Source organism: Streptopelia decaocto, assembly GCF_964273445.1.
Source record: "Streptopelia decaocto genome assembly, chromosome: 6".
NCBI lineage: Eukaryota > Metazoa > Chordata > Aves > Columbiformes > Columbidae > Streptopelia > Streptopelia decaocto.
The window spans coordinates 13,256,402-13,281,674 of NC_138660.1; the positions used below are offsets into that span (position 1 = coordinate 13,256,402).

At 39.0% G+C, this 25,273-nt stretch overlaps 1 protein-coding gene across 6 annotated transcripts; it reads left to right on the plus strand.

Annotated features, from left to right (window-relative positions):
• Positions 1-32: 32 nt before the first annotated feature.
• PHC3 (polyhomeotic homolog 3) lies at positions 33-25,174 on the plus strand. 6 transcript variants are annotated; one of them, XR_014184480.1, is made up of 16 exons: positions 33-96; positions 3,407-3,554; positions 4,308-4,466; positions 5,929-6,006; positions 7,575-7,733; positions 8,015-8,113; positions 10,700-10,934; positions 11,149-12,005; positions 13,450-13,600; positions 14,685-14,938; positions 15,772-15,928; positions 19,554-19,668; positions 21,035-21,185; positions 21,277-21,508; positions 22,917-23,231; positions 23,636-25,174. XR_014184480.1 is itself a non-coding variant. In XM_082057013.1 (15 exons), exons 2-15 carry the CDS (start codon positions 3,429-3,431, stop codon positions 23,069-23,071), a joined length of 2,928 nt encoding a protein of 975 aa, XP_081913139.1. In that variant the 5' UTR covers positions 33-96; positions 3,407-3,428; the 3' UTR covers positions 23,072-25,174. The 6 variants fall into 6 exon arrangements, 5 of the variants coding, with proteins under 5 accessions (XP_081913139.1, XP_081913140.1, XP_081913142.1 ...); XM_082057013.1 differs by having other exon boundaries at positions 22,917-25,174; XM_082057014.1 differs by having other exon boundaries at positions 7,608-7,733; positions 22,917-25,174.
• Positions 25,175-25,273: the final 99 nt, after the last annotated feature.

Below are 25,273 nucleotides of genomic sequence, written 5' to 3' on the forward strand. Positions count from 1 at the left end.
CGTGCCCGGCGCCGGCCGTGCCCAGCGCGCCTGCGCAGCGCCTCCCCCTGAGGGAGGCGAGAAGATGGCGGAAGCGGAGTGAGCGGCTTGTCCGAGGCGAGTCTCCCGGCGGGACGCGCGGAGGAGGGGGAGCGGCAGCGGCAGGCCCGGGCCGCGGCGGGGCGGGGCGCGTAGGCGGGGACCCGCGCCCTGACAGCGCCCCGCACACTGACAGCGCCCCGGCGGCGGCCCAGCCTTGCTTGGAGAGCGGGTGCCTCCCCTCTCGCCCACCTTTCCGCCCTCCCCGGCGGCGGCTGCTGCCTGCGGGGCCGCTGAGGGGGGCGGTGGCGCTGGGCCGCGGTGTGGCTGCCGGTTTTGGCGGCGGGACTGGGCGAGGCCGCGGCCCGGTGTGGGGGCTGAGGGGGCGGGTCAGCGCGGCGGGGAGCACCGGCCGCGGCCGCCGAGCGACGCTGGCGCTGCCCACGGGACGGCCCGGGTCCCTCAGCGCGCGGGCCGGGCTGCCCCACGCGGGGCCGCTCCCTGCGAGTTGTACCGCGCGGCGTCCATAGGGCACAGTTTCGACTTCCCTTTTTATTGTTTATCTGCTTTTTTTTTTTTTTTTTTTTTTTATTTAAAGCAAAAACACAAGCCCCAAGGTTTGGGCAAGGTTGGCCTATGATTGTAGCTAGAGTGAAGGGAAAGAGAGAGAACTTACTTCAGAGCCTTCAGTCATACACAAAAATGCCTGCAGGGACTAGACTTGGAGGAAATTTTCGTTAAATTTCTGTGTTTCGTACCCTTGCAGGCACAGGGAGAGGTCATGAATGGAAAGAATAAGAATAAACTACATTTAAACAAACAAACAAAAAAGAACCACAAACTATTTTCAGATACCATTTATGGTTGCAAATTCTCAGCACTGCTGTTACCGTGACATTCACCAAAAGTCAAACTTTCTGAAACACGGGTAGTGACGTTTGTGTCCACTGTGAAGGTAGTTTAATGTTATCAGTATGGAATAGCAGGTATTTTTTAAAATTTACTTATTTGCTTTGACCAAAAAAAATAAAACAAAACTTCTGAATATTTACATTATGCACACTGTAATTTGAGATTATGTGGTGTCTCATACCATTACTACTTGAATAAATACTTATTTTCAATATCGTTTTCTGTTGTGCCTTGTATTTTGTGGTTGCTCAAATGCATAGTCATTTTTTAAAGCCAGAGTTCAGTGCATTTTCTAAAACTTACTTTGAATTACAGAGGTTCTTTTGACTTTTAAGTTACTCACGTGCAACATCCTTGTCATACATTTAACAAAATGAACTTTACTACAAATGGAGGAGGTTTGCCTTTTTTACTTTTTTGAATACTTACATGAACAATCTCAAAAGATTATTTTCAGTTGTATCTGAGATATTTTTTTATAACTAAAGGTGGTCTCCGCATATACAACGTTGTAAAGGAAGTGAAAGCTTCACTATAAAGACAGTCTGATTTTAAGCCTATAATGATAAAATGACATAAAATATCCATTTGCTAAATTGTAATGGATTCTTGGTTTTCTTGTTAAAAACAACCACATTTTCTGTATTTTCTCCCTAAACATTCCACTTCTCACTTAAAGAGAGGAGAGGTTTCTAACAGGTGTCATTTGTCGAAACGCTTGACTGTGCCTTCAGCCGAAAGAGGGCACGCGATGTCTGCCGAGGGCTGCGCTGCGTGGTGCTGGTGTTGCCGTAGGACAGAGTGGTGGCAAGAAAATGTGTCGCACCAGCTCCGAGGAGTTAGAGCAGGTCGGGAGATGTGCCTCAGTGCCAGGCCACTCTGAACAGAAGTTTAGGGGCTCTTTCATTGTACATCTGTTGCAGGAACAACTTGGGCAATGACAAAATTATTTTTGAAAATAAGATTATTTCAGATAAAGGCTTAACAGCTCTCATGGGGTGAAGTTCTGATGTAACAGCTTGTAGAGTGGGATACATTGAACTTCTCACTAATAATACATCTAAAATGTGGCTTAGAATGAAGGAAATTAGACATCCAGTGTTGTTTTCTTAGGCTAATTTAACCAGATGCATAACTTTCTGCAAAAACTAGATAGACGAGTTGTAGGTGTAAATATTTTTATGTGCGTTTAATGTCCTCTGGAGGAGACAGGACTTTTTTTCAGTGTACTTTTCATTAGCATTATGTGAAATTGATGTAAAGTGGTTTTAGAAGTGATGTTGGTTTTATTGCAGTTGAAGTGGTTAGCCCACGTATATTAGCTTGTGCTCTGATGTAGGTAGGCAAGTGGCATCAATAATGCACAATAGATGTGAATTTTTAACAATGAAGCCATGTTTTTTATTCAGTTCTAATACTAGGGATCTCTGTTTTTAAAGTACACTTTATTGCAATGAATTTTCTTTGATGGTAAAGCTTATGCAAGTATGCAATATGATAGCTGTGAGGTCCTTAGGTGACCATATATCTATTAAAGTTCAGTTATTCCAAGTACTCAGGAACTACAGCATCATGTGTGGTTCTGTACTTGCGAAGTAGTCGTGTTTGAGAGGTGAGGGCAGCAGCTGGCAGTGCTGCATTCTGCTTTCAGCTGTGTGAGGTGAAAATCCTAATTATTTTCCTGTCCACAGCATCCAGTGGGTGGTTTGTTAAGCACTTGGCAATGCTGCTTTTTAACTTGTACATTGCAGCCCTCTCAGTGATTATTTGTCTGGGTTCTTTATTTTAAGAAGGAAATGTATCTTCTCCCCACCCATTTTTTTAACATCCTTTTAAAAGCAATAAACTGCAAATATGCTATTTCCTTTTAATCATAATACTAATACTGAAAAGGAAACTAAACACCCCTCATATATTGAGATATGTGATTAATTTCAGTTTTAATGACAACATTTTGGGAGAGAGATTGTACTCTGCAACAGAGGAAAGTCTCGTAAGGCTGTGGAAGAACCATCAGAGTTGCTTAAATAAGTAGTTTCTTCCTCGACTCTTGCTGTATTTTGGGAGGTATTGCTGTAAAAAGTAAAAGCAATTTTTCTCTACATCCTTTCCGTATCTTTCCAAATAGAGTGTGCCACAAGTGATTTTTGCCAAGAACAGGTTTGGCTGAAGGTCCAGAATGGTCAGCTGTGCTGTGGGGAGGAGGGATGCGGCAGTGCTCCTGTGTAGCTTGCTGGAAATCTTGCATGTATTCCTAAGTTGCTCACCTGTTGCTACTCTTAATAGATCTTAGGAGGTTATTACCGCATCCCTCAACAAACCCCATCAAGTAATAGTAAATCCTACAAGCTTATCCATTTGAAAATTGTCCATTATTCTCAGTGAAGCTTGGATTTTTTTTTAATTTTTTTTTTTTCCTTTAAAATCAGCATGTTCTGGCTTTATTTATAAGCGGCTTTATTTTCAATTCTGCCAGGCTAGACGAACACTGCCCAGCTATGGAGAATGAACCAAACACAACAACATGTTCTGCTTCTACAACTACTATCACGACCACCTCCACGTCCCGGACACAGCTGCCACAGATATCTGTCTACAGCGGCTCTGACAGACATGCTGTCCAGGTACTGTCCAGGGCTGTGAGGTATTCTTTCCTGTCCTGTACAGTGCAGGCGTTGTGCAATACTTTACACAAGATTAACTTTCCATTCTTAATTGCCATCTTCTTTCTCAATACCTGACTTACTGGTTTTCAGAAGATATTGTTTGCCAAAGGGTATCAGACCATTTAAGAATAGAGCAGAGTGCAGGCCAGCATCCCAGACAATAGAGGGGGAAATGCTATGCTTGAAAGTTTGGATTTTTTCTCCGTTCCCTAGGAGTATGGATTATTAACAAAATACTTGACAAAATACCACAAAATGAAGCTGTTCATTTGACCAACATTGACTACAGGGATCTAGAGGTATCCGTGTATAACTGCTGCTTTGGATCCAGCCCCCTCATGCTGTTCTTTAAATTAGGTCCCCTCAAACTCTGTACAGTACATTGTTTGGTTTAGCAGTAGAGTCCCTCAGACTCTATTTGGATGTTTCAAAAAGGACTTGTTGACGAGAACCCAAGAGGCTTGGATGTTGCATTATGAATGATGCTGTATTGTCAGCTGATTGTCAGGCTTTCCTTGAAAACATGAATACATTTATGTTGACTCTGTTCTGAGAATTGGTTGAGAACAGTGCTGAAACGAGTTCAGTATTACATAATCAGCGTGAAAACAATTTATTTGGTTTTATCTCCTTGTAAAGGTAAACTTCAGCATCATGTCAGCATGGTATGTACTTTGTAATTGTAATTAATTACCTACTGATTCATCACAGGTTATTCAGCAGGCCTTGCATCGTCCTCCTAGCTCAGCTGCTCAGTACCTCCAGCAGATGTATGCAGCCCAACAGCAGCATCTAATGCTGCAGACTGCTGCTTTGCAGCAGCAGCATTTAAGCAGTACCCAATTTCAGAGTCTGGCAACTGTACCACAGGTGAGAGTGAAGATTGCTGAAAAAAAAAATGGTGTACTACTTTCTAGAGTAGGACTATAATTCTAGAGCGTTGTCAAATGTAATAACAGCTTAAGTGCCTGAGCTTAATGCCTCACAATAATTCACTGTTATTTTTAATGACTTCTTTATTTTAAATTGTATCTTCCCTCCAAACTGTTTGGAGGATTTGGTCCAGTGTTATAGATGCTCCAGCAGGCGACCATTCCATGCTTTAGTGCATACATTATAGTGCATCATGTAACTCATCGAACAGTAATAAAGTAAATATTAAAAATACACTACTACAATCTTCATCCCATGATTTTCTCTAAAAGTTGATGGGGAAAGCAATGAATAGCAATGTATCGTAGTGAAATAAAATAAAAATAATGAACACCTGCGTCTTAGTGTGTTTCGCCACAAATCTGGCTTCATTATAAGTAATGGCACAATTCAGTTTTAACCCTTGAGTGTGGAAATACAGGAAGTAAAAGACATTTCATTTCTGAAGCACAGCTTTTAACATTGGTGATCCCCGAAGGAGACCCATTTTGAAAACTCAAGCAGTGGAAAGATTTACTTTGACCTCAGTTGACCATGGATTGAGAATATTATCTTGCAGAGATAGGTAGTTGTTAATGATTTTACACATGCAAATGCTAAAATGGAGTTAAAGATTTCAGGTATATAGCTGTTTGTTGTCAGTACTGGGACTGACTCTTCTATACTCCTGGCTTTTTCTTCTATACCTTTTCCATTAGATCGTGGTAATATATTGATTTGTCATTTTTTGTGCTGGATTTGTGTGTGCATATACAGTTAACAAGACAGAGCTAAGAAAATTGGACTGGGGAAGGCTAGGAGGTTTTGGATTGCAGTCTGTTAATGCAGAAATCCAAGTCACTGTCCTATATTCACCTGAAGGGCTGGAATAGTGTACTGTTATATGTATGACATATGCATACATATAACATAGATGTGCATACATAAAGTATCATTCTAGAATGTGAGGGTGTTCATTACAGCATTTATAAAGTTTGTTTTATATTTAGAGCATTGTAATAATAAAAATTATGATGCGAGTTTTAATAATGACAGTTTTTAATGATGTCACATTTTAAGTTCTGAGCACCATAGGTAGTGAGTGACCTGATCAGTTAGCTCCATCGTTAACAGTTTGATAGACTTTACCTCTGATAGTTTTTGTTCAAGTCTTGATCTGCAAGAATTTGAGTGCCTGAAATTGGGTAGGAATTCAAGGTATTTAGCACCTTGCAGACAGCGTTCCATAGTGCAGAGTACACTTTGCTGAAAACTAATTCCCCTGAATAAAGCATTTTTACTGTTACCTCAGAGAAAAGGTAATGGTAGAGAGGGATGTTTCTGACAGTTTATGCAATAATATGAACATCACTTAAACACTTTTTGATTTCAATATTTGACACGTATTCTTGCTATTTAGGCAAGCCTGTCAGGTGGGAGGCAATGTACTTCCCCCACTGGGAGTGTCACTCAGCAGTCAAGCATGTCGCAGACCTCGGTACGTAACTGAACAAAGCCCTCCATCCATTCTCAACCCCTCGTGGTTAGTATATAATTACTTGGAAAACCAGAAAATATTTGAGTATTTAAATTAATGTGGTTAAAATTAGTATTAGAGAAAAAGTAAACAGAAGTTACGATGATTCTGTAATAGGTGTTGGTTGCACTTCCAGTGTCCACCAGTCATCTCGATGCGCGTTGCGTGTTGCTGACCAGGGTTGGAGCTTCCCCAGTCTCAGCCTGCTCCTGGTGCTCTGGGGGGCAGCTGCTTGCTCCACAAGCAGACCACTGCAGGAGTCACTCCCTGAGCTTTCATCTCTTACATGAGTTCTTATTGGATTTTTCACATTAGTTTCTTTATTCAGGGTGCTATTGTAGGTTAAAATCATAATTCTGTGTATCAGTGATTAAAGAGCACCAAATCTAAAGAATCCAAGTCACTGCTTACATATATAGATATGAAAATGATTAAATGTTTAAAGCATTCATTCATTTATTGATTATCATCTTTTATCATGCAACTTTTATGCACTTTCAATTATTTTATCCATATTCTAGGCACGTGCTCAGGTTTCAGTTATTAGCAGCTCTGTGGTCAGTTCATGCTGTATTTCTTTAAGTGGCGTCTTTAGACATCTAATTTGCACAATCTCTTATGTATAGCTCTACAGTTGCCTTGAGTAGGACTTTGTTAGTCCTGCAGACATCCTGCTTATTAATCATGCCCTCAAGATGTTCGTCACTTCAGTGCATAGCTTCAGTGATTTAGCTGTGTATTTTTTTAAGCTGTCATAGCATTGCTTTGGCTTACAGTTGTTAGAAGTAAAATAATTAATTCATTAAATTTAGGAGGGAAAGTCTTTAAAGATGTCTGATGTTAAACTAACAGGATAATTGGGCTGGGATTTTTCAAGGAAATCTTTTGAGTAAGTGATGAAAAAGAGCTGGGCACTTAACTCTGTTAAACCGGTTAGGGAAAAACAAAACAAAACCCACCACCATGAAAGCACAACAGCTTTTATTTGAGAAGATGCTTAAGAGCAATTGTTGAAGAGCATTCAATACAAAATTGTAGAAAGTTTTAGTCTCCAGTCATTTTTAAGTGTGCATGTGTAGAATGAGGAATCAAAGTCTGTATATGGCGGCACAAAGAATTGTCCTGTTCAGGTTGTGTAACAAGCATAACAGAAGATACCAGTCCAGTCAGATAGTATAAACACTTAAAGATGCTTAAATATTAAAATTCAGGTATTTTTCTTAAAATATTGCAAGCTCATGCTACATATTCTGTAAATGTATGTTTCTATGAGGTATATTTTCAGTTTCATGGTACCATTGTTTAGACAGGTTATTATTATTTACTGCAGAACGGTTGCTTGCAGTTTAAGAATGAAAATGTACAATCTTGCTAGTATCCTGTTTTGTGATGATTTGATCAATATATTTTTGTTATCTTTACAGTTCAGAGGTTTCAACTGCCCCTTCCATTTTTGTCAAAGGCTTTCTGGCTTTAGAGCCTAGGATGAATCAATTTCCATGACAGAAGAAATATTTTTGTTTCCTTAGATTAACCTCTCCACCTCTCCTACACCTGCACAGATAATAAGCCGTTCACAGACCTCCAATACCACCACCAGCAGTATTACCCAACAGACTATGTTGCTGGGGAGCACCTCTCCAACCCTGAGTGCAAGCCAGGCTCAAATGTATCTACGAGCTCAAATGGTAAGTTTCGCTTACAGTTCTTAAGCTTGGTTTTGGTCCTTCTGTTGTCCTGTCCCACTCTACACTCCTCCCTTCTCCCCTCTCCACAAAATAAATCTTAACTGTTTCAGTTTTTATTTTGTTTCTGTTATTTAGAAATATTTTTGTATACTTTCAGGTGGCATTGAGAATTTAGTCACTAATGCCTTGCAAGTTATGTATCTCTCTTTAAAATATTGCATTTCTTTCATATATTTTCAAAGTTTCAGTCTGTTACCAGATTTCTTTTTCTTGTTTAACAGCTCATTTTCACTCCTGCAACCACCGTGGCTGCTGTTCAGTCTGACATTCCTGTTGTCTCATCATCTTCCTCATCCTCCTGTCAGTCTGCAGCTACTCAGGTGAGCTTGTGTATGTCCAGTAGAGGGCCAAAACTGCAAAGTAAGGAAACATTATGCTTAAGTTTTACTTGTTTAGAAAAGCTACTAATGGGTACTGGTTATGTACAACTTCAGTGTCTTCTGTTTGCCATTGTCATACATTTAGAGGTGATCACGTTGTATGTAAAATTTGGATCATGGATATGACATTTTAGGTCTTCATAATTAGCTCTCATCCTTATTTTCTTGAATAACTTCATGTTATCAGCTGAACTTTTATCACCCTTTCATTGCTCAACATATTTGTATATCATCTAGAAAAAATATATGGCACACTGCAGGTATCTACAGAACATATTTGTCACAGTCTTCTGCTGTGGAAAGTGAACATTTAGGTAACAAATTTATGCTGTCATGAGGGATCTTCCCTTCTATCGTAGTTTATTTAAAAGCCTTTGATAAATGGACCTTGTTCAGAAACATTTTGGAAATCCAAGTGAATTATACCAGTTGGATGTTCTCTGACCTTATGTTTTTTGACCCCTTCGGAAGATTCTAGTAGATTTGAAGACCTTAAAGGCATGTCACTGTTCTGAGATAACAGTAAATCATTGACCCTTGTGTTCTCTTTGCTTTTCTAGTAGGTATGTGAGGTGGTCAGAGCTTGCTAGAATCCAACTGTATATTCATGCAGGATGTTGTTGAGCAAGCCCACAAGGTTAAGTTCATCAGTTGAGCCTTTGTTGAAAAGACAGACTGCTCCTTCAGTCACGGTATCAGCATGCCTCATTAGCATTTATCAAAGCTGCCTCGTTCCTCCAGATTCTGCAGATCAGGTTTGAAAGTGCGGAGAGGTTACTGGATGGGCGAGCAGCTCTTTTTGCATTTGTATTTTTTGTCTTTTGCGTTCAAGGTAGAGACATCAGTAAAACTCATCACCTTATGGTCTTGGTCTTTCTATACCATAGGCTTTTAGAGTTTCATTTTGCACAAGTCTGCCCATTGCAGAGGGACAGTAGAATCTCACTTGAGAGCATTATTCAGTCAGACGAGCTGCTGTGGTGACCCTGTCAAACTCAAGCTGTTCCTCTCCCCTCTCAATGTTCAGTACTGCCAGATGTTGTTAATCTTGTCTGGTAGTTTTCACAGCAGCGATGACATTGCAAAGATCCAGTTTCATCCGTAGTCAGTGAGGCAATGGAAAAGCTTTACACCGGTACACTTTATTTTTCTTACCTTGTGACAAATATGCCTTTAGGGTTTCAGTCAGCTGAGTTTAGAGAAATGTCTGTTTACCATTATGAGCAAACCTGAACAAGTAGGCAATGCCAGTTAATAAGGAAAAAAATGCATTTGGTTATGTACCCAGAAGTATATATTGCACTTAGCCAAGATGTTTGTCAAGTTACAGTATAGTGCTCTCGCAGTATCGTCTGCCACGTAGAAATACCGGAGAAACTCAAAAGTTCCTCAGTGATTAGCACTGTCTGGATGGCACACCTAATGCGGCCTGTTAGGCGAACTGACACTTCTACTTATCTTCTTCCCTTCGGCTTACATACTTTTTTCTTACATGTCCTCCCCATGCATGCCCTGGATGTCTCAGGTTAGTTACCTGATCTGTTAAGGTGTGCTGAAGGCTGATTTGTACTCACAGAGATATGATTGCAGTAAATGCCTCATGAATGCTAATAAGGAAACAATTCTGTTGTCTTCACAACAGGATTTGGATGCCTCCTGTGTTAACACACTGAACAGTGAGAAGTAAAATGTCAGCTAGCTGTTCATTACACAAGTACTAATTGTTGAATGAGGAAGGGAGTATGTAATAAAAATAGTGGATGGTGATAATAATTAGTCCTCTTTTTCATGTAAAGTATGAAGTAAATTAGTGCCACAAGGGTAGTCTTTACCCTTGAAAAAAAATTCTACCTCAGCATGTAGGACTGGAAAGCTGGAATCATTCTGCACAGAATCTTGCTATGGTATAAGAGGCATTAAATAATCCATGAAAATAATGTGTGACTGATGTACCTTTCAGAAGGCAAGCCTTTTGTTTCATGTGACATTAGAGGTGTCATGATGAAAAGGTGCATTAGTATTGCTGTAGAAATAAAGAAATAAAGGGTTCAGGTTTGTTAAGGCATGGATAACGTACAGCAGATTCTCGTCCCATTGATTGCCCAGGGCTCTGGTTTATGTTAGTCTCTGGAAACATACTTAGAGACCACTGCACTTCTCCAGTGTCTGTATAAAAATAGAATTGTATTTGTTCAAGATGCTTGTGTCATTCACTTTGAAGGTACAATAAAAGAGAAAAAAACGCAAGTTTAAATTAATATAACAAACAATTTCCATCTCTTTTAAAAGTTCAATAAGAAAAAAGACTTTCCTGTATTTTCTTTATCACTGAAGTAATTCAAGATCACTGTTCTCTAAATCTTGTGGCTTAGAAGATACTTTGAAATGCAGATTTTTAACTTCTCTCATATTTTGATCAGATGGGATGAGAAGCATTATATAACGTTATTTTTTTGCTATTTTTGCCTGGATGTTTGTCATAGATGTTCAAATGGTTTGTTTTTTCATATTTTGCCCATTTCCCAGGTTCAGAACTTGACATTGCGCAGTCAGAAGTTGGGTGTATTGTCAGGTTCACAGAATGGCCCACCAAAGAGCAGCAGTCAAGCACCGTCACTGTCTCTGTGTAAACCTGTAACCAGCTCCAAGGGCAGCCAGCCAGATCCCTCAGAAAGCAATAGAAAAGGCGAGAGCCCAACTCCAGAGTGTCGGAGTACACCAGTCACACGGACATCAAGCATACATCACTTAATAACACCAGGTAGGATGGAACTATAAGAAAGTTATTGTAATTAAATGTAATTTGAATGTTATATATCCTGTCAAAGAAGATATTTCTAAACATAGATCCGAAGGGTTGAAAAAGTTGTGCTGGTCTTACTTAAAGTAAACATCCTTTCTTTTGATATTTTTATAATGTTCTTGGGACTTAAAGAAGTAAATACTAATTGTCACTTTTTTTCCCCCCCTCACAGCTTCATATTCTCCATTGCAACCTCATTCTTTAGTTAAACATCAGCTTCATTCACCACCCCCAAAGATTTCCCATCATCAGCTGATATTACAACAGCAGCAGCAAGTCCAGCCCATTGCACTCCAGACCCCATCGGGTCAGGACCCCCCTCCATCCCAGCACTGCCTCCCACTCCCAAGCCATGGTCTTCCTCCAGCTCCCAGTGGTGTCCAGTCTCATTGCTCACCTATCCACATCCATCCTCCACCTCTAACACTCTCTCCTACCCCATCCCAGTCAGCTCAGCAGTCTGTAGTGGTGTCCCCTCCACCTTCTCACTCCCCTAGTCACTCACCCACAATAATTATTCATCCTCAAGCACTTATTCAGTCACAGGCCAACTCCCTCGTGCCAACAGCTCTTCAGGCAGAACAGGCTGCTCCTCAGCAAACTACCAGTCCAGTTCGACCGATTGCACAGCCACTTAATCTTCCATCGCACCTTCCGCTTCCATCTTCCCCGGCGGTACAGATAGATCAGCCCAGCTTAGTTTCCCCAGGCCAGCAGATCGTGTCCACGACACCACACCAGCAATATTCAGCCTTGCAGTCCACACCTATCCCTCTTGCAGCTCCTCCTCAGCTGTCAGCATCTTCAACCCAGATTCAACAACTGCCATTGCAGTCTGTGCCGTCTTTACAAGTGCAGCCTGAAATTCTGTCCCAGGGGCAGGTTTTGGTTCAAAACACTTTGGTTTCTGAGGAAGAACTTCCTGCTGCAGAAGCTTTGGTCCAGCTGCCATTTCAAACTCTTCCACCACCACAGACCGTGGCAGTAAATCTTCAAGTGCAGCCATCGGTACCAATTGAAACTCCAGTGGTAAGTGGTAATATTGGAGTCCTTTATTCTTTATCTTCAGCTGTTCTGAAGATCTGTAAATCTGGCCCGTTGGCTTCAGATGGAGCTAAACTAGGTGCTAAGACAGAGGACCAGAAGAAAACTCATTGATTACAGGAATGAGTTTTAAGAAAACAGTAGACATCTTCCTCTGTTTTTTGGGGGCTTTTTGTAATGGATTATCAGTCAAGAATATCAACCAAGATTCAAGAAAGTGTAACTTTTGGACCTAAAATCTTAATCTCTTATTGAAATTGCAGAGTATTTAAAGTTAAAAAAGCAATTAAATGTATGTCAACGCTTATGTCAAAATGAATGTTGATAAAATATACCATATGGACTGTAAGCTTTTACCTCTTTATGTTAATAAAAATATAGGCAATTGAAATTTTGAGTAGAAGAATCATCTCTATAGGTAGAGTGAAGGTGTGTAGCAGATTATTAAGATAATAGAGTTCTGGATAATTAATTTTGTACTAATATTGAAAAGATCCTCTTCAGAAAAAACGGGAATTTTTGATGCTATCTTGGCATTCCCCATCACTGCCATTTAATTTAGTTCAATGTCAGTCTTGGGCGTCTGTAGTTTATAGTTGACTGTTTCAGCTTCGCTCACACTGCACTACAATAATCTACAGTGAAATAAAATGATATGCATATAATGCTGACATTTAAGATGGCATTGCTAGGCTTTAGTGGTAACAAGCTAATGAGATTAATGTGAGCAAAAGAATCAACAGCTCTTGTAGGCTTTTTTTCAGGCTGCCAAAAGCTTAAGGAAGAAGATGTGCTGTTAATTTTCAATTTATATTGAGAGGGTAATGATAATCTCAACTCTCTGATATTTTATGTAGAAATTGGACAGAAGAGTAGAAGCCAGGTTTGCTTTTGACAAGGTGGTGTTTTGCACCCTAATCTGATAAACTGGCTGTCAAATAATTCAAGTAAATTTACTTTAACAGTTTTGAGGAAAATACCTTCTAATCTTTTATAACCGCTGATGCTGAGTATTACTTTTCTGTAATACTCAGTTTGATTACACTGCTGAATAAGATAGAGAACTATTTGCAGTCTTGTCATTATCTTATGAAGCTTGCATTTTGCAGAAGTGTTTAAATAGGTGTAAATAAAAATACAGTAAACAATGTAGATAAGACATTGAAAAAATGAAGTTTTCTGGTCCGTTTGATAGGAAAATTCTTGATGCTTTGCTGTCTGTAACAAAATAATTTTGCTCTCATGGACATTGTGATATGCCCAGAATTCAGATTTTTGTATGCGTTATGGAAACTATTATTTTATTAGGAGATTAGCATATTTAAACAGTCTAACTGGTAATTTATTTTAAAAACTGTATTTATGCAACTCTTTTAAGGTATTAAGATAGAATGGAAATCTCTCTAAAGCAATAGTTTGTTGGATGCAGATTTACCAAGTGGAGAATGTATGTGAAGAAGAGATGCCTGAGGAATCAGATTGTGTCCATATGGCAAGAACACCTACGCCCCCCACTTTGTCTCCACCAGCTATACCCTTGGGGAATGGAGAGACACTTAATTCAGAAGATCCTTTGTCAGGTGAGAGATGTCCAACTAAGGTAGCTGTTCTGCTTAGAAACATCTACTAGCTATTGACTGTTTAAAATAAAAATCTATTACTTTGATATTTTGTCTAATTTAGCGGTATCACTTTTCAATTAAAATAAACTATATGAAATATATTACAAAGCCATGTGATAGAACACATGATTCAGTCCAGAAGATGTAACTTACATATCTGTTTGGATAACATGTAGCCCAGAAATTGCATATTTGAGCTCTTTAGCATTTACTTTTATAATAAAAACAGCAGCGTCAGACTCCAGTTACTCTTTTAAGTGCTACCTGTGTGATATGGGCAAAATATGCTGGTTGATCCGCTGTGAAGATTGATTTTTCAGGGTTGGGGTCAGCAATCAGAAGTTGCCGTGAGGACGGTTAACTACATTGTATAGTTCTTAGTGGCACCATTTTCTTTAAATGCTGCAGTAAGGAGCTGTTCTAATGCGAAAGCTACGGATTAATATTTTTTTCTTCAGTGAAATGGAAGATATACGTGCGTATATCAGTTGTCCTGCAAACTAGTGTAACTTCCTCTGATGTGCTGAATATAAAAATATATACTATATATATATGTATATGCACACACTATACATACAGCTGAGTACTTAGTGGCTTGATGTTGTACAAAACTGTAGCCTTACAGGTTTCTGAGGCTCAAAGCATCCCTGAAAATAAATTAATCTCTTTAGAAATACCTCAGCTGCTCAGTCTTGAGAATCCAATGTTTTAAAGTACTGGTTTATGCTTTTCAGTTGTGGACTTTTGATCGGTGTAGGTAATTAATGGCCAATTGTGCTTATAATTAATAGGTACTGAGCAGAAGAAAATGTTTACATGATAACTGTTCATTTGTGGAATAGTCTGTCAAGGAAAACCATCTTGTTTTGAAGGTAAAATCCATAAACTGTAGGGAAAAGCCTGTGTTACAGGATGATGGGTGCAGGGATGAGTGTGTTTATTGCCTCTTGTTTCTAGAATTCTGTGCCAATGGTTGGACATAAGTGTTGAAAGCATAATATACTTAATTGTTTGGGGTTTTTGTTTGGTTTTTTTTTTTCAGAACATGGGGGACTACCTTCAGTGACATCATCAGTCAGTGCCTCAGTAATTAAATCTCCATCTGATCCTTCACATGCCTCTATTCCACCACCACCTCTATTGCTTCCAGCAGCAACAACAAGGAGCAACAGCACATCAATGCCCAATAGCATTCCTAGCCTAGAAAATAAACCTCCACAGGCTATTGTTAAACCACAGATCCTGACCCATGTTATTGAAGGCTTTGTGATTCAGGAGGGGTTAGAGCCGTTCCCTGTAAGTTTAAAAGTTGCTGTGAATTTTTTACTACTAATTTTTTAAACAAACTATTTTTAAAGATGATGTTATTTGTGGCCAGTAGCTGTATAGGCCTTTAATAGTTTTTCAGATGCTGGTTTTGACCTTTTTTTTTTTTTTTTCCTGACTGGTAACCTGTTTCTTACAGCACTTCAGTGTACTTGTATACTATTTGTATTATCTTGCATATATAATTGGAATTCATGCTACAGTTTGGCCTGCCACTATCACTGGATGACAAGGTACTAAATTAAAACAGAAACACAGTTGAGTAGAAAGGCTATATCTGGAAATAACTACAGAGAGTGATTTTTTAGGCTACTGTTTGCAATAATTTTAAGTTTGTCTGTCTCCTAGATTCCTCCACTTAAGTGATAGCTTAATTTAAACCTCTGAAATGAGTCTGTGTTAAAATGTTAAAATATTGTTCAAAGTGCTGGCAAGCCCCTTACTGAGCTTGGTGTGATTAGTACTTTGTCTGGTAAGAATTACTGTTGAAAATTTTAAATCCACAGGCTGATGAGCCTGCCTTATTAACTAATTTAATGTGTCTCTCATTTTCCCATGCCTTCATTTCTCTAGATACAATCTGTTTCTTCTTTTGTAAAATGTAATTGCAAACTCTGCAGAGCAGGAATGTATCTTTGTATTTGAGAACTCGTATTTAAAGCTTTGGCACTTTATAATCATGATTCATTGATACAGAATAGAAACTGTGATTCTAGACTCAGTTACAACCGCTAAGTCTCAAATACTATTTTCAATTACTCATTGTTCAGTTAATCACTGTTGCTTTACTTTTATTGCAATAGGTAAGTCGTTCATCTTTGCTGGTAGAACAGCCTGCAGAAAAAAGATTGCTAGTGGAGGGTCAAATCATGAGTGTTGTGTGTGTTGAATCAGACTTGCAGAATACAAAACACGCAGACAACTCCTCGGACACAGAGATAGAGGATATGATTGCAGAAGGTTTGTAGTTTTTGTTTAAATATCCATTTTTTCCCTTCTGTTCTCTATGTATTACAGAATCCCATCCCGTCTGTACTGCTGTAATCTTTCTCCAGCCTTTACGCTATCTCTACTAGAAACTATTTTCAAATGTTTTTTACTAGCTACACATCATAACAGCAATTGCTGTAGATGCACAGAGATGTCAAGCAACTATGCACTTGTCCTCCTTAAAACACAGCAGTCTCCAGCACAACTCATGAGCTAGAAGTGTCAGTAGCGTTACCCATGTGTACCCAACATCATCATCATCATCATCATCATCATCATCATGGACTTTATAGGACTCAGCAGTCAACTATTTTGGATGTATTACAACACTTACTGTTCAAGCCCAAATGTAGGATACCTCATGAGCATTATGAAATTGGAATTAAACTATGGCCCAGAAAAGCCAAGTTAACTCACGTTTTGTATAAATTCATCCAAGATTTGAAAGTCCAGAATTTTACAACCACCTCTGGATTTTCTCTTCCACAGCTTGAGCAGTTGCCCAGGAGCTGTTTTTAGTGATCTGTTTAAATTTGTCGTAATGCAACTCTTAGTTTCATTTTCTTAAAATAGTTCTTTTCCCTCTTTCATATCAAACTGTAGTGAGCAGGGTAAGAAGGGTTTGTTATGGGAGGTGGCTGGAAAAAGTCTGGACAGTGTGTCCTGAGCAGCGGTAGCAAGTGTCACCATAGCTGTGCTTTGACTACTTCCTACTATGCGCACTGTAAATTGTCTTTTAATTAAAACAGTCCACACCCCTGATCTTTTCTCATGGGAACTCTGAAGATCGCCACACTGATGGCAGGTGTTTGTTACGGTGGTTTCTGCCTTGGTGAATGGTACTGAAGTGCAGTAGGGAAGTTCACTGCATCCTATGTGTATCTCAGCAAACAAATTAGCCCAAAATTCAGTCTTCTAGATTAATAGATTCTGATGCATTAGTTTTACCCCAGTGATTTATATCCATTACTGCTCATAAGTGTATTGGATCAGACCCAGGTCAAAGATTGCTTTACAAAGCATTCTGAATTCAAGAAGAGTATTTGTTGGTAGTGAAGTGGATATTGTTGGAATTTTTGCTTCAGGTTGATTTTCTTTACTGCTCAGGCAATATGTATTTGCTTAAAACGAAGAGTGTATTTTTACTTGTAGCACAGATTTTTAGCAAGAGCTGGTTTAGCTCGGAAGCACATCACTGAAGTCAAAAACTCTGGAAACCATGCCTGAAAATGAAATGTAAAACAGGATTTCCTAAATTATGCCTGATTATATGATTGCATTTACTGGTATATCTCAGTATGGTCCTGAGCCCTTCTGCATTTTGCAGTAACAGCCTAGTTTAGGCACTGGCAGGTATTTTAAGTGCTTTGCTTTTGAACTGTAACTTCCTTTTGATTGTGTTGTAATTAAGTTGTCTAAATGGAAAAATGAAGGAACCATTTTTACGGAGTCCATTTTTAAAATATATTACACAATATTCTACTGTAAAATAATTTGAGGCCCATACCTTATGCACAAACCTTTGCATGGGCATGACAGACTAAATTTTGGAAGACAAGCATCTGGCGTATGAATAGTAGAGGGTTGCAGTGTGTCTGGAAGTTTTCTAAATCTTTGTTTCATTTAATTTAAAGTTGCTGTTATTTTTTGGTATCATCTCCTAGTGAGTGCTTCCAGTTAAGCAGTTCATTGAGAGGCAAGTCCAGTGACATTAAAGCATCAAGCACAAGCAGCTTTAAGAAAAAATGTCATCCAGTAAACTGTATGACTTGTTTGAGATTTTTTTTTTGTTCTTTTACAGCTTAATGGAATTATACTGCTTTTTCTACACACAAAGCTCATGACTCTGCTTAGTAAATTGCTATTAACTAAAGTTGGTTTCACGATCAAGAGTACAACTTTTTTTATTTAGCGCCTTGTTTCACCCAATATATTTCAAACAAAAGGAACTTTCTGCTGTCTGGTGTATCTTCTAGAATATTTGCAGCTCTGTTTGCAATGGTTATTTCGCCTTTAATTTGTTACAGTAGATCTTAATTCCTTTTTCAATAGCATTCCCTAAGAACTTTTCAGTATTAACACTGCATTGTTTCTCAGATTTCAAACGGCTTGTCTGTTGTTTTATGGAATTATTCAAAGGTTCATGTTTTTGTTTTTAGTTACCGTTCCTGACAGGTGGTCTTAGGTTTATGTGTACAATTTGCAACTCCTCATTAGGTGAGCTAGGAAACATCCAGCACTGAGACACATCCACATATGCAGAAGTTGAGCAAAGGAGATTTTCTGATTACTAAATTAGAGTCTGGTTGCATTTATGGTAGAAACACCTGATACGCAAAAGAAAAGGCTCTTGGCATCAATTTTTGCTTCACTCTGTTTTCACATTTTTCCACTTAATGTGACCTTATCTGGGAGTGAGATTATTTTTTTTTTAGAGACAGAATGATTTATTTGAAGGATGCATCTCTGGCATTTATTCAGCTTCATTTGCAAGGTGGGTCAGATTTGGTATGTTTCCAATTTCCAGTTTTTACTTCCTGTGTGATACCAGTTTATGAAGTTGGAGGGTTGCAACTTGGTAATTTTCAGTCTGACACTGCTGGAGGGTTTGTTGGCTTCACTTATGTCATTGAGTCCTGATACATCAAATATGTTATTCAAGTAACCTTTTCAGTATTTTCAGCTCTTTGCTGCACTGTTGCTTTTTTATTTGTTACCTTGTCAGCACAGTAGTTAGTGTTAGCGAGCAGTTTAGTGAGTTAAAATCACTATAACAGACTTTTACAAGCGGCCATGTGGCATGCAGTTCTTTTGTGCTCATTTAGGCTAAGTAAATGTTACATTTCAGTTTGTGCCCATTGTGCTCCTTGTGATGTATTTCACGGATGGTGCGTGGGAATAAGGGTGGGTTTTTTCCCATGCCAGAAGTCAAGCTGTTTTGCAGATATGGTGGCATTCTTCTAAATTGTGTACAAACCATGCTCTACCCATGAAATACACTTCCTGCAGAGGAGAGGACAGACATTCAGCATGTAACCTGTGAGCTGCCTTGTTGCCTTGTACAGCTTCTTTTGGGCTTTTCTACTTTTAGTGGTGCATCTCTCAGTTGGTGTTTTGAGTTCTTCACAGGGAGCAGGGAAAGTCCCTCCTCATCTCACCAATAACATAATATTCTGCAACAGTGGACTGTAAATTGGTAGATACTATAATATTTTTCTTTCTTAAATGCAGCTTATCTTTTTCATAGATAATGCCTAGTTCCCTTAATGAGCTCTTTATAAGCAGTTTATGAGGACTTCTCTTTAATTATTCGCCATGTTTGAGGGCATACTTGCTCATGGACGGCTTGAAATTTAACAAAAAAAGCTGATTAATTGAATAACTTAACTGAAGGTTCAGTTAGGTTCAGTTTGCTCAAAATTTTCTCTATAGAGAGTGAAATCTATTACTTGCTTAGTTTTGAATAATTTTCTGTTAAAGTATTTAATTAAACATATGAGATATTTTAAAATCTTCCTGCCTGCTTGTGATGGAAATTTGCACATAAATTTGTGTCAGTGAAACTGATTTCTTTATGCCTCATTCCTTTCTTTAGAGGGACTGGATGAAATAGAAAGTGATCTTCTGAAGTGTGAATTTTGTGGAAAAATGGGATATCCTAATAAGTTTCTACGGTCAAAAAGATTCTGCTCCACATCCTGTGCCAAAAGGTACTCTGTCTAGTTATTGCTTATCACTATCCGGTTAATGGAATAGCACCCAAATAGTATCTGACGTTGAAAAATAAACAGTAAAACATGGACTGCCTTCTACCCAAATTTGTAGAGTATATGAGTACAAAGGACTATGGTAGATTGTAATAAGTTTCAAGGAGATAGACAGTAGAATTGTGGACCTCTTTCCAGAGGGTGCCGTGAATGCTGTTGGGCTTATGGGAAGGTGATGGGGATCATTGAAAAGAAATCCATTAAGAGTTACTAAGTGTTTGGAAATTGGTACAGAGGTTCATAGGTCACAAATAGTTATATATTTCTCATATTTGTATTGCCTTTCCCTTGATGTTGAGAAATGTCAGAGAAAGAATGCTGGGCTGGGTGGGCTTTCTTACAGTTTTGTGTGATGCTGGAGAAAAAAACTCACTGAATTCATCTTGGCATAATTGAAATGCTGCATAGACAAAAAAAACACTTAAATGTTTTCAGTAACAGTGTAAAAAAACCTTTTTTGCATAGAGTAAAATAGAAATATTCACAAACATAAATAGTTTAGTATTTTCTAAAGGTTCTCCTTTCTTGAAAATAATAAGTGATGCCATTTTCTTGGATGTGGTTGGCAGAGGAAAACGGCTGGTTTCTGTTTCTCTTTGGGTTAAGTATACTGTTTTTTATTTTGTTTTGGTTAAGAGAGGAAGAATTCATAGTCAACATCTGTAAAATCTTCCATCATTGCAGCTGGAAAATTGGTATTTAATCATAGCTGTTTTAGAAAGGGGAACAGTTTCCCATTTGTAATCACCACTTAGTTGTTTTTTTGCATCAGTGAGCCTTGAGACCACCTTTCCCTTATGTCTGGTGCTTTTTCAATCCCTACTGTGAGACATTTTCATTTTAAGTAGTGGGAATCTCTGTGTTTGATTTAGTACTTGTTGGGATGCTACCAGTGAAATAATCTTAAGAAGGGATTTGGCCCTTTTGCCTCCTTCTTCCTTTGACTGGGTATCAGCTAAGTAGAGCAAATGGAAGCAGAAGATAGGTTGCTTTAGGTTTTTAGTGGACATTCAGAGAAGCAGGATCAGACTTGCGTGATAAAATGCAAAGATATTTCTGTAATGGAAAATTTTTAAGAACAGAAGGATGGACATTTTCCAGGGATGATCTAGATGTACTTGATCTTGCATCAAGACAAGAGATTTGAGTAAATGACCTTCGAGATACCTTTCTGTTATATTTTTGTGACATCAGTTGTTGTCTTTGAGTAGGCAGAGTTTCTGTAGACAGCAATGTAATTTTATTGTTACTTGATTGAATGCAGTCCAAAAGCTATTAGTGCATTATTGAATATATCTTACTTCTTTAGGCACAGCCTTAGTTGCACTAAGAAATTTGGGCTGTTTACATCAGACAAGACCAGTCGTTGGAATCGGAAATCAGATAGCCAAAGTCTTGGGCGACGCGGGCGTCGACCGAGTGGCCCTGATGGGGCGTCACGAGATCATTTTCTTAGACAGGTCTGTGGAATATTTGCTTAAAACTATGGCATTGCTTTGGGAATTACAAATAAAATATAATACTGTAGTGTATTTGTACTGCATTTTCCAGCTTCCAATTACTTATCCATCTGCAGAAGAAGATATGGCTTCTCATGAAGATGCTGTTCCGGCTGCCATGACCACCCGTCTGCGAAGACAGAGTGAAAGAGAGAGAGAACGTGAACTTAGGGAACTAAGAATTAGGAAAATGCCAGAGAGCATTGACTTGCTACCTGTGGTGCAAACTGACCCGTCAGTATGGACTGTTGATGAAGTCTGGGCCTTCATACATTCTTTGCCTGGTATGTGCAATAACTTGCCCCAGTTTTTTATAACAGTAAAGCTCCTTTCTTTCTAGCATCAATGTGATGAGGAGGCGGTGTGGCAACAGCACTAATCTACTCATTAGTTGGTGATAAAACTGCAATGTGATTTGTTTCCTCTTGCTTATTCCCTCAGCACAAATCCCATGTTGATAGAACTAGTCCCTCTTCTGCTGTTGCAGCCCAACTGGTGGGGAATTAGAGCTGTTCCTCCACACTTTTTTCCCTTTATGTTTTTCTTCTCTCCTTACTTGCTGCTTTTTCAGTAGAAGAAGCAAGAAGAGAGTTCTTTCCCTTTATACAACTGAAAAATCTGAAAGACCTGTCCTGATATAAGTCATTAAAAAAGAAGCAAGTTTCTTCTATAAAGCTAAACTGCTGGATCTGGGGTTTTTTTTGTATTCTATAAACAAGGTAATCTTGATTTTAAACAAACTTCTCTCTGAGAGAGAAGGAAAGACCACTGGATTGAGAACATAAATATATTTAAATCAGGAAAAACGTGGCTGTGGGGAAAGAAGCTTCAAATAAACAACTGACAATGAGTGCTCTTATTCATGGTGTTAGAAGATGTTTGTCCATGTTACAGAGCTGCCTTACAGCCAGGCATAACTGGCTGTTTCTGCTTAACAGATGTCCAGAACATCTTTTGAGGAACCTTTTGTTTCCACAGTGTTCTTCAGTGGAAAGGGGCCCTCAGTTACCCATAAGAGTTCCCTTTCTTGTGTTGTAGGCCTCAGTAACCTGAGACCATGTTATTTTATGTTCAGAAAAAGAGTTTATAATTTTAAACACCTCCAACTAGTTAAAGTTGCCCTAGTGAAGTGACTTACTGCTATGTATAGAATTTTCACTCTGTAACTGATGATAAATGTCTTCATGAGACAGTTGTGCTAAAGCCCATAAATCAAAATTCTGTTTACTTAACCAAGTGGCGGTAACATACAAATGGAATTAACACCTTTTGGAAATTGTAGCTAAGTGAATTTTCTCACTGAGTTGTACATAGCAGTACAATATGCATATATTTTTATTGATGGAAAGAAGCCACTCAAATTAATGCTCTTACTTGATTCCTATTTCAGTGGTATTTTGCCCGTCTCTTGCAATTGTGAGATTATGATGGTTGTTCGTCTTAATGAAATGAGAAAGCTGTCTTTCCTAGGAATTTCCAATGAGTAATTCTCTAATAGTTACAGTGTAATTAGTGGCTGTAGGAAGAATTACTTTCAGATTATCTTGGAAGTTACTGTCGTAATATTGAACTCTTGCATGTACCTAAAGGCGCAAGCACTGGAAATGTGTAGCTGAAAAGCTCTAGGGTGGACAGAGTCATTGCACCTAAGAATGCATATTTCTCACCCAGTAATTCTTTGTTGCCTTGTAGGTTGTCAGGATATTGCGGATGAATTCAGAGCACAAGAAATTGATGGACAAGCTCTCCTCTTGTTGAAGGAGGATCACCTTATGAGTGCAATGAATATTAAGCTTGGACCTGCATTGAAAATCTGTGCACGGATCAATTCATTGAAAGAATCCTAGGGTGTGAACATGAAGGTTTAAACAACAGTTTCTCAGTGACAGAACTGCCAGTAATATGCCAACATCTTCACTGTGGCATGAGTATTACTGTGATGTTTTGTTAAAAATACGGGGGTTTCCCCACATAAAGACTTTAAAATGTTCCTTTGAATTATACCAGGTAGTCCTCTGTAGTTTCCAACAATTATTGGGTTCATGGTAAAGCATAAGTACTTTGAGTTGAAGTGGGAGTTCATGGAAAAACATGAAGTGAAATATGCTGTGATAGGTTAACTATTCCCCAAATTTATAATGTAAATTTAAGGTTAATACCCCAGCACCCACCCAAGTCTAAACACCATTTAAATTGTGTTGCTGTATTCTGAAAGTTTTTTCCCCACATACAGCAGTTTTTGGACTGAAATAACGGAAGTTTCCACAGAGCCTGTGGAAGCACTAATAACAGTCAAATGCTATGCATTTAGTTGTGCTCTCTGAGTTTCTTTTAGTCTTGAGTAAATTGTAAGGAGTAGGTTGGCAGCCTGTTTCCCTTGTGTAAGCTTACCCTCATCTCTTCCACTGTAGTATTTTCTTGAAGTCTGGAAATACTGTAAACCACATAGATGGCTCAGCAAAATCCTCATCGTCAGGCTACTGAAATGCAATGGCATGACACTCTTGCCAGAGGTAACAGAAGCACATGTTACTTTACTCTTTGTATGCTGCTATGCACTAAGAGGGCATTAAGTTGTTAGGTATGTAGTTTCGCACGCTGCTAGTTAAACTAGACCAGCAGTTCTCAAATAGGGGTTCAGAGCGGATCCTGAGAAGGTGTGAGAACACTCAGGGTTCAGGTTCCTAAATGCCAAGGTGTAAGGGACTGAAAACTGCAGCCAGGTTGAGACAAGTGTACTTTAAAGACTGAGGGAGAGAAGGGACAGCGTAGCTCAGATGCTCTTTTTCCTGATACCTCTTCTAACTGGTCTTTCCCTGTAGTGCATTCCCATTGCCTCACTGGAAGCTTCCAAGCACCTTTTAGTTGTCCGCTGACTGATGTGAGCTGGGCTTGCTGTAGTCTGAGGAAGGCACATGGTGAGTTGCTCAATGAGCTACTGTCAGAGTGGGCTGTTGGAGCTGCTGCAGGAGAAGTGCCACCACCAGGCAACTCTGGGACAGATCCCCAGGGGTCCTGCTTTGTCCCTCTGGCAGGAGATTCTGACTTGGATGCTGCAGACCCAGGCAGTTTCTCCTTCCGTCTTCCTTCTCTCGCACTCTGTGCGGAACAAATATGTGTTTCCCTGGTTACTGACACTCTCAGAAGCTGCTTGGGCTCTGAGGCCTTTACATCCCCATCGCCTGTGTACAGATGTTTGTGGATGTATTTTGTACCTTCTGTTCCCTCCCTTTTGCAGCTCTACTCCCCTGATGTACAGACCTAGATCCCTAAGCTCTTGTACAGGGAAGGAAGGGTATGTGGGCTGATAGAGTGATGTATATTTGAATTAAATATGTGTATGTGTCTGCAAATAATGTATTTTGTGTTTTATGCAAATTAATGCATAATATATGATTGTGTAGGGAAATGTTCAGGGGGCCCCTAAAGTACTCCTGGAAAGAAGAGGAACTGACCTAAAGTTTGAGAACTGCTGACCTAGATCAAAAGGAGTCAATGCGCACACACTGGCTGAAAAGAAGGTTTATGACAGGTAGATTAATATGTATATTATTTAACTGAAGATTTAAAGAGTAAATTGGGATTACAGAAAAATCTGTGCTTTATTTTCCTTTAATTAGACTATTGCTTTGTTTCTACTAACAGACTTTCTACCATTATCTTCCAGAGATCATCATTAGAATTATGGTTTTTAATTACAACTGTTTGAGCTTACTAATAGGAGATGTTATTAATATTTTTATTAACCACTGAAGCTCCAAGTTACGACAACCCATTGCTGTTACGTGCTAGTATGTGGTGAGAGCTCTTATCCAAATGGCACCAAAGGCTTTAAAGGATTAATTGATGTCTGGGTTTATTTTGGAGGGAAATTGCTAAGCACTTTCTAATTTGTTTTTTTTCTGTCTTCAGTTATTGTTGTCAAATAAACTTCTTAGTTGAAGGTTCAACATTTGGCAAGCTCATTTGAAAGTTATTCAGATGATGGAGACAGTAGGTTCCCATTTGTAGCATTTCTGTAAGATACACTGTGTAACATATCTATAACA

Coding starts and splice junctions, on each gene's coding strand:
- PHC3 (XM_082057013.1), top strand. CDS start 3,429: ATGGAGAATGAACCAAACACAACAACATGTTCTGCTTCTACAACTACT. Junction 7,734..8,014: donor TGTATCTACGAGCTCAAATG/GTAAGTTTCGCT, acceptor CTTGTTTAACAG/CTCATTTTCACTCCTGCAAC. Junction 12,006..13,449: donor TACCAATTGAAACTCCAGTG/GTAAGTGGTAAT, acceptor TGTTGGATGCAG/ATTTACCAAGTGGAGAATGT.